Source organism: Ranitomeya imitator, chromosome 5 (genome assembly GCF_032444005.1).
Source record: "Ranitomeya imitator isolate aRanImi1 chromosome 5, aRanImi1.pri, whole genome shotgun sequence".
Taxonomy (NCBI): domain Eukaryota; kingdom Metazoa; phylum Chordata; class Amphibia; order Anura; family Dendrobatidae; genus Ranitomeya; species Ranitomeya imitator.
The window spans coordinates 154,685,743-154,697,809 of NC_091286.1; the positions used below are offsets into that span (position 1 = coordinate 154,685,743).

General features: G+C 44.4%; 1 protein-coding gene across 2 annotated transcripts in view; it reads left to right on the forward strand.

Annotated features, from left to right (window-relative positions):
• DESI2 (desumoylating isopeptidase 2) overlaps positions 1-10,552 on the forward strand; it is a 59,863-nt gene extending 49,311 nt beyond the window's left edge. For both annotated transcript variants that reach the window (XM_069769225.1, XM_069769226.1), the window contains exons 4-5: positions 5,584-5,725; positions 9,271-10,552. In XM_069769225.1, the coding sequence (XP_069625326.1) occupies positions 5,584-5,725; positions 9,271-9,507 (379 nt within the window). In that variant the 3' untranslated portion in view covers positions 9,508-10,552. The remainder of the gene's footprint in view (positions 1-5,583; positions 5,726-9,270) is intronic.
• The last annotated feature ends 1,515 nt before the right edge of the window (positions 10,553-12,067 follow it).

Below are 12,067 nucleotides of genomic sequence, written 5' to 3' on the forward strand. Positions count from 1 at the left end.
CGAAGTTTTCTTAAAAGGCTCCTGGGAAGCGGCTAGTGGGGGGGTGGTTTAAAACCAGGAATAGCTGCTACATGCACGGCAAGAGCATTGATGGTGTGTTTGGACCACATAGAGTTCCAATTGAGGAATAAAACCTCAAGGGAATCAATATTGGATTCCGTGTCAGTAATGAGGGGTGCTGCTGCATGTTTGGCGGACGCTTCCATAGACTCTGATCGGCTTCATTTTCGAATGCTGCCAGAAGAGCACTATGGCTCAAGTGCTGGCCAGGAGACCTACAAACTAAAGCAAAGTTATGCTCTATACTAGTGTTCCCCAACTCCGGTCCTCAGGGGCCACCAACAGGTCATGTTTTCAAGATTTCCTTAGCATTGCCCAGGTGATAATTGCATCACCTTCACAGACAAGAATTCCATCACCTGTGAAATACTAAGGAAATCCTGAAAACATGACCTGTTGGTGGCTCTTGAGGACTGGAGTTGGGGAACACTGCTCTATACCATGTGAGGGAGAATTTTTGTTTGGCCCTACCCTAGATGACCTCCTCGAAAAGGCTATAGACAAGAAGAAAGCTTTCCCAGGGTTTCTTAACCAACCTTACAATCGGCCCTTTCGGGGCAGGAAATTAATGCGTAAACGCCCCCCCAAAAAAAAAAAGACGGATGGGAAGATAAACATGAAGCCTCTGCCTTTAAATCTTTTAACAAACCGGACAATAAGAAACAATCCCAATGAAGGTACACCCCAGGTGGGAGGGAGACTGACATACTTTCTCCAAGCCTGAGAAAGAATATCAGGAAGCGAGTGGACACTAAATATGACGGGTCTAAAATTAAAATTTCATACAATGCCACGCAGCCATTTTGTGATAACACCACAGAGAAAATCAGAGGTCGAACTGGGCCTGCAGAAGGAAATATACAGTCTTCTCACAAAGAATTTTCTTACAAGAGGTCCCACAACAGGAAAAAGACACAGGTTTTTACTCTCCCCTTTTTCTTCGAACGAAACCAGATATGACTTTCAGAACAATAATAAACCTGAAAAAATTAAACAAATATCTAGTGACCGAGTTTCAAGATGGAAACAATAAAAACCTGTCAGAACCCTTCATCCTTCATGTTTTATGACTGTAGTCGACCTAAAAGATGCATACTATCATGTGCCCATCCATCCCAGTTACCAGAAATACCTCAGAGTGGCGGTGATAATGCAAGGAGAACTGAAACATTATCAGTTCAGAGCTCTCCCATTCGGCCTTGCCATAGCCCCGAGGGTATTTACAAAACTGATGGCAGAAGTGATGGCCCACTTAAGGGAACAAGATGTGCTAATAGTCCCATATCTGGACGACCTCCTAGTATTGGGCAGATCCTCATACCATTGCAGTTAGACAAGGTGATGACAGCCCTGTCAAATTTGGATTGGATGCTGAATCTAGAAAAATCCAGGATTATTCCAACACAAATACAACAGTACTTAAGAATAATGATAGATTCGACAAACAAAAATGCCGTCTTCTGGGGACGAAAGTTTCCAACATGATACAACTAATAGCCCAATTAAGGCTTTCGCCAGTCATCACCTTACGGAAGGCAATGTCAGTGTTGGGATCAATGACAGCCTGTATTCCGGCAGTCCAATGGGCTCAGCATCACTCCAGAGATCTCCAGTGGGAAATATTAGAAGCACAACTCCGCTTAAAGGGGGATTTAGAAAAGCGCTTAAAAATCTCCTCACGAACAATATGTTCCCTAGCTTGGTGGATAGATCCGGCTAACTTAACCAGAGGGGTCCCATGGGTATGGCCAGTTTATGTAACCCTGACCACGGATGCGAGCCCATGGGGTTGGGGGCGCTCATTTAAACGATCAAATTGCACAAAGCCCTTGGTCAGAGAGAGGAAAAACGCTTCTCCTCGAACATGAAAGAATTCTTGGCAATAGAATACGCACTCAAAAACTTTTTAGTTTCCCTCCATTCCTATCACGTAAGGGTACTTTCAGACAACAGGGTGGTGGCATACCTAAATCACCAAGGGGGAACGAAGTCCCGCTTGCTGATGGAAGTAACAAAATCTATCATGTCACTGGCAGAAGCCAATCTATCTTCTGTCAGCCCTACACATCAAAGGGACAGAGAATCAAGTGGCAGATTTTTTAAGCAGAACACCGTTAAAGCAGGGGGAGTGGGAGTTGATGAACCAGGAGATATTCAACCACATTGTGGCTCGCTGGGGAGTCCCGGAAATAGATTTGTTCGCAAACAGTAAACCGGAAAACACAGGCTTTTTGTTCAATCGACCCACGGGGGAATCCAGTGACCCTAGACGCCTTTTTAATTCCCTGGAACTTCCAACTAGCTTATGCGTTTCCTCCGATAGCATTAATTCCATTAGTTCTGAAGAAAATCCGGGAGGAGGGGGCGAGTGTAATTATGATGGCCCCATTTTGGCCTAAAAGAGTGTGGTTCCCATGGCTACGCTTAATGTCGGTAACAGAACCATGAGTTCTCTCAGATATCCCAAATCTTCTACGCCAGGGGCCAATAAATCATCCACAAGTAAAAAAACTACATATGACAGCCTGGAATTTGAGAGGGAACTTTTAGCAAAAAAGGGGTTTTCTTCAAATTTAGTTTCAACCCTTTTGTCCAGTAGAAAACCAGTAACTACGGCAAGGTCTGGAAAAAGTTCCTCTCTAATCCAAATGTCAGCGTGTCGGGAAAAATCCCAATTCAGGAAGTACTAGAATACCTTCAGAAAGGATTAGAAAAGGGTTAGCAACAAGTACCCTTAAGGTTCAAATCGCAGCATTAGGTGCCCTATACAACTGTGACCTAGCATGGAATCACTGGATAAAAAGGTTTATTAAAGCCTCAATTAGGTCTAAACCAGTCATACACCACACTTCGCCTCCCTGGGACCTAAATCTAGTACTTTCTGCACTAACTAAAGCGCCTTTTGAACCCTTATCTCAAGCTTCCTTAAAAATAATCTCCCTGAAAACTTCTCTTCTGGTAGCATTAACCTCAGCCCGCAGAATTAATGACTTGCAGGCTCTTTCAGCTTACCTGCCTCTAACTTGGATATTAGAGGATAGAGTAGTCCTTAGGTAGCATCACTGTTTCACATATGTCAGGAGATATCCTTGCCATCTTTTTGCCCAAATCCCAAGAATGAAAAGGAAGTCTCTACACACATTAGATCTCAAGAGATGTCTGACCCAATATATAACAGCCATAATGGAGTGTAGGAAAGGCAGGTCTGTTTGTTTTTCAGGGCCCAAATAAAGGACACAAAGCTTCAAAAGCCACGCTGGTGAGATGGGTAAGGGATGCCATCACTCTAGCATACACATCATCCAGTGAAGCCGTTCCAGACGGGATCATCTCATTCAACTAGATCGGTAGCAACCTCTTGGGCAGAGCGAGCAGGAGCATCGATTGACCAGATATGTAGAGCAGCCACTTGGTCTTCTCCCTCTACATTTTTCAAACACTACCAACTGGACCTATCTTGCTCTTCATAAACATAAGGATGAATGACCTCGGGGAGATCAAAACATCCAATACCGCGGAGACACCATCACGTGTTTCTCAACGCAGTGATCCAGAAAACTGCCCCCATCCCTTATGGGAAATATGCAAATGCATGTAGAAAAGCCGCGGAGACACCATTACGTGTTTCTCAACGCAAGCAATAAATAGCCAGGTCTTTCACCGGGAAGGAACAACCACGGGAAGGGCAGCATCCAAAAAGGAAAACCACATATGCCAAAACATGGTATCCATCCACAGACAGCTGTTTCGGGGTATTTGCCCCTCATCAGTGTGGAGTAGGAAACTGGCTATTAGGAGCAGTGCCTAGTAAAAGGACTATAAACCTATTTCCCATAAGGGATGGGGGCAGTGTTCTGGATCACTGCGTTGAGAAACACGTGATGGCGTCTCCGTGTTGTTGCTTGTTTTGATCTCCCCGAGGTCATTCATCCTTATGTTTATAGTCTTTTACTAGGCACTGCTCCTAATAGCCAGTTTCCTACCCCACACTGATGAGGGGCAAATACCCCGAAACAGCTGTCTGTGGATGGATACCATGTTTTGGCATAGGTGGTTTTCCTTTTTGGATGCTGCCCTTCCCATGGTTGTTCCTTCCCGGTGAAAGACCTGGATATTTATTGCTTGCGTTGAGAAACACGTGATGGTGTCTCCGCGGCTTTTCTACTATCTTGCTCTTCAGACCTAACCTTTGGTAGAATGGTCTTAGAGGCAGTAATAGCACCCTAAAACACATTCTATGAAATTCTCTCCGTGGTGCCGTCATGGGGTAAGAGAATATCGCAGTTACTTACCGATAACGGTATTTCTCTGATCCCATGACGGCACCCGTATATTCCCTCCCTTTCACGTGTGGGTGTGCACACTAGTAATCAACCATTGATACTTAGTCACGCGGTGTCTCTAAAGGAAAAAAAAGTTAATTATTTTGTTGTTTAATAACCATTTAAGTTACAGCTGTAGTCCCGTCAAGGCTCTGTAAACCAAACTGAGGTGGAAGAGAGGTCCCGCCTTTTTGACCTATGGGTTTCCTATCCCTGAGGGCGGATCCCTCTCTCTGCGTGGTACCATCATGGAATCAGAGAAATACCGTTATCGATAAGTAACTACGATATTTTCTGACATGACACACACCGTAAGAAGAGCGAGAAATGATGTCCCCCAAGCACCCCACACACACACACACACGCACACACACACACCTCCGGTACCTCTGCCATCCAATATACCCTTCACTGCCTCTTCCTCCTGAAAAAATAATTGCTGGCGCATGCACAGTGTACCTTCCGAGATCTGCTGGGTGCCACCTGGCGGCAGCAGGGATTTTTCCTATTATTAGACTCTATCACAGTGATCAAAAACCAATAATTGTCATCCCCTTAAACAGATTACACTTTTCTTTCTTTTTTTTTTTTCTTTTTTCAGTATTTTTTTCTTTCATTCTTTGCCATTAGGGCTTGGGGTTATGGCTTGGGCTTTTATTATGTCTAGTATTAAGCGCAAGTGCTTGCTACTCGAGTTGGCATCAGGGTTGCTCTAGCACACATGGTACTTAGTTCATACCAGAACATCCCAATACAAAATCGAGTAGCGAGCACTTGCACTTAACACTAATGATGCCCTCACGTTATCAAATTCTGTGTAATACCTTTAGGTTAAAAATCCTCTCTGCACCCCTGGATAAAATCATTGAGGGGCCTAGTTTCCAAAATGGGGTCACGTGTGTGTGTGTGTGTGGGGGGGAGGGTGTTTCCAGTGTTTAGTCATTTAGTGTTTAGTCTCACATCATGTTTAGTTGTGTTTGCCTAATGGCAGCAACCGTTGGTGGTGGTCACGAATGGCGCCGATATCACTTAACTTGTGGATAGTTGGTAAAGCAATCAATGTTCCAGTTCTAGCATCTAATTATCATGGTGGGCACACATTTATTTTTTTTCCCCTTAGGTTTGTGCAGCAGTCTGTTTTAATGTGTTTTCCAGATCTGATAAGTGGGAGAATTTTAAATGTCTAATTTGTTTCTTTTAGGGAAGCTATAGCTTTGGGAAGCACAGATTTCACCGAAAATGACATAGAAAAAATTGTTGAAGAACTTGGAAAGGAATTCAAAGGGAATGCCTATCATCTCATGCACAAAAACTGCAACCATTTTTCATCTGCTTTATCTGAGGTAAATTAGTATTTACATGCATTGCAATAATAAAGTAAAGCATTATTCCAATCGAAGATCTACAGTGACAGCAAGTATTTGTGAACTGTAAAGAAATGGCGCATGGCCTTCTAAATAGTTTAAAAATATAAATCTGAAAACTATAATGTGCATTTGTATTCCGCCCCCCTGAGTCAATACTTTTTAGGACCACCTTTTGCTGCAATTACTGCTGCAAGTCTTTTCGCATATGTATCTACCAGCTTTGCACATCTAGAGGCTGACATTTTTGCATTTTTAAAAAAAAAAAAATTTACAAACTAACTCTGGCTCTGTGAGATTGGATGGAGGCGTCTGTGAAAAACAATTTTCAAGTTTTGTCAGATTCTCAATGTGATTTGGGTCTGGACTGTGACTGGGCCATTCATACACAGGAATATGCTTTGATCTAAACCATCCATTGTAGATTTGGCAGTAGGTTTAGGGTGGTTGTTTTGCTAGAAGGTGAACTTTCTCCCAGTCTCCAGTCTTTTGCAGCCTCCAGCAGGTTTCCCTCCAGGATTGCCTTGTATTTAGCTCCATCCATCTTCCCATCAAATCTGACTAGTTTCCCTGTGCTTGCTGAAGAAAAGCATACCCTCAGCATGCTGCTAACGCCACCATTTTTTACTATGGGGATGGTGTTTTCAGGGTGCTATGCAGTGTTCGTTTTCTGCCACACATGACTTTTTATATTTAGCCCAAAAATATCTACCTTGGTCTTATTTGCTCCCAGCCTGCCTCTTCTGTATGTGTGCAAAAAGCCATGTAGGGGACATAGCTAACTGAAGATGGGACTTCTTATGGCTTTCTTCTTGTCACTCTTCCATAAAGGCCAGATTTGTGGAGTATGTGACGAATAGGTGTCCTGTGGCGAGATTCTCCCACATGACCTATGGATGTCTACCATCTAACCAGAGTGACCATGAGTTCCTTGGCTGCTTCTCTAACGCGCTATATGCCTGAATGTCAGTTTAGGTGGACGGCAGTGGCTTGATATTCTTGCCATTGCGCCACATTGCTTAGATTTTTGAATGATGGATTGAGCAATGCTCTGTGAGATGTTTAGAATATCAGCTATATTTTTTTTTTAATAACCTAACCCTTCTTTACGCATCTCTATAACTTTATCCCTGACCTGTCTGGTGTATTCCTTGGTTTTCATCATGCTGTTTGATCCCCAGTCTTCTCAAACAAGTCTCTGAGGCCTTCACAGAACAGCTTTAGTTATACTGAGACTTTATTACATACAGTTGGACTCAATTTACTTTATGTGACTTCTGAATGCAGTTGGTCACTCGGGATCTAATTTAGAGGTGTCAAACCACAAGGGGCTGGATAAAAATGCATATCACAATTTTTAGATTTATATTTTTAAAATATTTAGAAAACCATGTATCATTTCTTTTACTCTTTTTACGAATACCTGCTAGTTTATGTTGATGTATCACATAAAATCCCAATAAAGTACATTTAAGTTTGTGGGAAAGAATTTGGAAAAGTTCCTGCGGTATGGATAACTTTTTTTTTTTTTTTTGGACCATTGACTACCAAGATAATGGTATGGTATGGGTCCCACTAGCCAGACTAGTATCGGTACTTAATCAGTATCAGTACCAACCAGTATTTAATTTGTGATACTTCCCATTAACATGTCATGAAACTGTTAAAGGGAACCTGTCACCCCCAAAATCGATGGTAAGGTAAGCTCACCGTCATCAGGGGCTTATCTACACTATTCTGTAATGCTGTAGATAAGCCGCCGATGTTACCTGAAAGAGGAGAAAAAGACGTTAGATTATTCTCACCCAGGGGAGGTCCCACTGCGGTTTGTGTTGTGAATTCCGCTCTTGGGCTCCCTCCGGTGGTTGTAAGTGGCACTTTTGTGAGTTCTGCTCTTGGGCTCCCTCTTGTGGTTTCTAGTGGTATGGCTGCTCCTTGGAGTTAGTTGTCATCAGCTGCCTCCACTTATCGTCTCTTCTGCTCGGCTATTTAGGTCTGGCTCTTTCTTCAGCCAGTGCCACATGTAAATGGTTCCTGGTTGGATTCACATCTCTTTGGAGTTCCCTGTTATCCTGACCAGTTCAGCTAAGCTAAGTTTTTGCTTGCTCTTTTCTGTCCATAGATTGTGGACTTATCCATTCTGTGCTTTCTATGTTTGTCCAGCTTATCAGTGTGAATTTATTCTGTCTTGCTGGAAGCTCTGGGAGGCAGATTTGCCCTCCACACCTTTAGTCAGGTGTGGAGATTTTTTGTAAACTCTGCGTGGATTTTTGTAGTGTTTTATACTGACCGCACAGTATTCCATCCTGTCCTATCTATTTAGTTAGACTGGCCTCCTGTGCTCATCCTGGTTTCATTCTGTGTATGTCTTTTCCCTCTCCACTCAGTCATTATTTGTGGGGGGCTAATCTATCCTTTGAGGATTTTCTCTGAGGCAAGATAGTTTTCCTGCTTCTTTCTTTAGGGGTAGTTAGCTCTTAGGCTGTGACGAGATGCCTAGGGAGAGTTAGGAGCATTCCACGGCTACTTCTAGTGTTGTGTTGAGGTTAGGGACTGCGGTCAGTACAGTTACCACGTCCTTCAGAGCTCGTTCCATGTTGCTCCTAGACCACCGTATCATAACAGGTTTGGTCAAATGGGTGTCTCGGGTCCGCTCCGGCGCCTCCTATCTTCATTCCATGACGTCCTCTTCTGGTCTTCACGCCGCGGCTACAGCGCAGGCATACTTTGTCTGCCCTGTTGAGGGCAGAGGAAAGTACTGCAGGCGCCGGAAAGGTCAGAGAGGCCCTGCGCACTGCAGTACTTTGCTCTGCCCTCAACAGGGCAGACAAAGTACGCCTGCGCCGGAGCCGCGGTGTGAAGACCAGAAGAGGATGTCATGGAATGAAGGTGGGAGGCGCCGGAGCGGACCTGAGACACCCATCGGACCCGGACCGGAACGGGACCGCCCCTGGGTGAGAATAATCTAACCTCTTTTTCTCCTCTTTCAGGATACATCGGCGGCTTATCTACAGCATTACAGAATACTGTAGATAAGCCCCTGATGACGGTGAGCTTACCTCACCATCGATTTTGGGGGTGACAGGTTCCCTTTAACTTCTTGTGGGCTAAGTTGGCCTACAGGTAAATATTGCTTTAAAATAATAAACTAGGCATTACTTACCTGTAGAGGTTCCTGCAACTGCGATGCCTCCTCTAAGCTGCACCTGCAGTTTTTTGTTGATTTAAGCTTCAGTGGTGACATCTCGTTTACGATAAATTACCACTGCAGCCAATCTGTTGCCAGAGGTCTTGTGCTGACTATCTAGCCATCTCTGCTAAGCTCAGTAATTGGCTGTAAATGCGATTTTAACCCGCAGAGGTGGTGGGACTGTATGAGCCTGTGTCTTACAATATATATGTATAATAAATATGAATGCATTTCTTGCTGTCTCTTAAAGACACGAGTTTCGGCAATTAATGTTTGTTCAGTCTTTCTTTTGTTAAGCAGGACTCTTGCAATGTTTTTTTTTTTTTCTTTGCAGATCCTATGTGGTAAGGAGATTCCCCGCTGGGTAAACCGGTTGGCATACTTTAGTTCTTGTGTCCCTTTTCTACAAAGCTGTCTACCTAAGGAATGGTTGACGCCTGCTGCCCTCCAATCCAGTGTCAGCCAGGAGCTGCAGGAAGAACTGGAAGAAGCAGAGGATGCAGCCGCCTCAGCCACAGCCTCAACCTCCACATCCCTAATGCCCAGGCCTGGACGACACACCAAGCTATAGGAGAATAGTAATGGAGTACTTCTAAGACAACTGACAGTTTGTTTTCTTTTTGCAAATAAGTGTTTCGATTTGATCTCCAGCAACTGACACTGCTGCTGTTCAGTGATTCTTCCACATCATGCCATAAGAGGCACATTCTTTTGACACATTTCTGCTCAGGATCATGTTTGTATTCAGACAAGGCCACATACAAGGACATATGAACAGTTACCACGTTCCTAAATATCTGCCCAACATTACAGTTTGGCTGTTTTTTTCAGGAATTTATTGTAAATTTTCTTTTCACCCACATTATAATATTTTAGCTTATAACTGACAAAGAAGAACCTTTTATGTGATGTGTAACTGACAGGATGAAAAATGTGTTTTCCCTTAACAGTCCAGTAGCATCTATATGCAGCACCTACTTCTCAGAAGTGTCCACGAGCTTCTCATAGAAGTATTTTACTGAATTTTACCTGAATATTTGTGGGTAATGAGAAATGTAGTCATTGATCATGTATGTATTGGAACACTAGCCACAGATGGGGTGCTGTGGATTGATTTAGAATCCCTCAGCTTTGTGACTTGTTGCATAGTTCTGTATGGCCGGTTTTGAATGGAGCTTCCGTAGTATTGATTAGCTTTAGATGTTATCCTAATTTTGGCTTCTCAATTGACTTCTTTTGGATGGCTGCTGGGGTTCAAAAGGGGTTAAACCAGTTCTACAGTTTGAGATGCAATATAGCGACATCAAAATTCGTCTTCTGTGGGTACTGTTAGTCTGAGCTTTGGACCCAGGGCCGGCGTCAGCACCCGGCGTACCCGGGCAAGTGCCGGGGCCCTGGCGAGACAGGGGGGCCCATTCAAGGCCGGCGTTAGGGGCAGGCAGCTGCCAGTGCCTAGGACCACCGCTCCCCCAGGGGCCCTCAGCTAGCGGCACATCACGGAGCTGACTCGGCAGGGGAGGGGGAGCGGCCGGGGGCTGTCTAATTATACTCACTTACTCCTGGCAGCTGGCGCAGTCCATGCAGGTCCCCGGCTCCCCAGCTTCTTCCTGTACTGAGCGGTCACATGGTACCGCTCATTACAGTAATGAATGTGCGGCTCCACCTCCCATAAGGGTGGAGCCACATATTCATTACTGTAATGAGCGGTAACGGTGACCGCTCAATACAGGAAGAAGCTGCCGGCTCTGCGAAGCAGGGACTGCACAGCGCCAGGAGCAGGTGAGTATAATGGGGAGGGGAGCGCTGCGCGATACTCACTTGCTCCTCGTTCCAGCCGCCGCTCCGTCTTCTGCAGTGACGCTGAGGTCAGAGGGCGCGGTGACGTGGTTAGTGCGCGCCCTCTGCCTGAACGTCAGTGCAGAAGACGCTGAAGAAGATGGAGCGACGGCTGGAACGAGGACAGGTGATTATTGAAAGTGCCGGGGGCCTGAGCGACGGAGAGGTGAGTATGTGAATTTTTTTTTATCACAGCAACAGCAAATGGGGCAAGTGTCTGTATGGAGCATCTTATGGGGCCATAACGTTTGTGCAGCATTATATGGGGCAAGTGTCTGTATGGAGCATCTATGGGGCCATAATGTTTGTGCAGCACTATATGCGGCAAGTGTCTCTATATACTACATGGCTGTTCTATATGCTACGTGGGTCGTGTTATATACTATGTAGCTGTGCTATATACTATATGGGCTGTGCTATATACTACGTGGCTGTGTTATATGCTACGTGGACTGTTATATACTACATGGCTGTGTTATATGCTACGTGGCTATGCTATATACTATGTGGGCTGTGTTATATACTACATGGCTGTGTTTATATGCAATCATGAATCATGGTATGTGTTAAAGGGGGGGGCCACTGAGACTTTTTCGCCCGGGGCCCTCAAAAACCTGGAGCCGGCCCTGTTTGGACCCATCAGATTTCTCAGCTGGAAGTGTTGGAGATGGCAACTGGACTTTAATGAGTCTGTATCTTCAGCTGAGTCCCGTTATTAAATCTGTGAAATATCAAGTTTCTGTAACTAGAAGACCACTTTTGTGACTAGTAAATGTTTGAGGGTTTTGTTTCTTACTTAAAATGAACCTCTCATAATCCTCCACTTTGATTGAAACTAACATGTACTGTATTTTTTCTATTCAATCAGGGAATTTTGCTGACATTTTACACCATGGTCTTCTTCAGTGATATTTCCTAATATAATGTGCAGTCTAGCTGGTGGTGCGCGTCACATGTAATTTGCACCTAGTGCGATTTGTAATAAATTGGGCCCATCTTACTCCAATGGCCCGGTTCATTAAGACTGGCATGTACAACGCTGGTCTTAATGAATCAAGGCCGAAGTGTATCTAGTAGCCAGAAAATGATCAGCGTCTTGTGAGCCTTTTAATATACCTTTTCAGATAATTTTTGTCTTTATGTATGAATAAGGGCATAAACTCCTTAAGGAGTTATTCTGGCTCCACTCCCGTATGGGGAGGCAGGTGGGGCCATTGATGTCACGCCTGCTGAATCCTGCAATGAGTAATTTTTGTTGTGATATCACCAACCCTAATCACCTGATATGGAAGAGC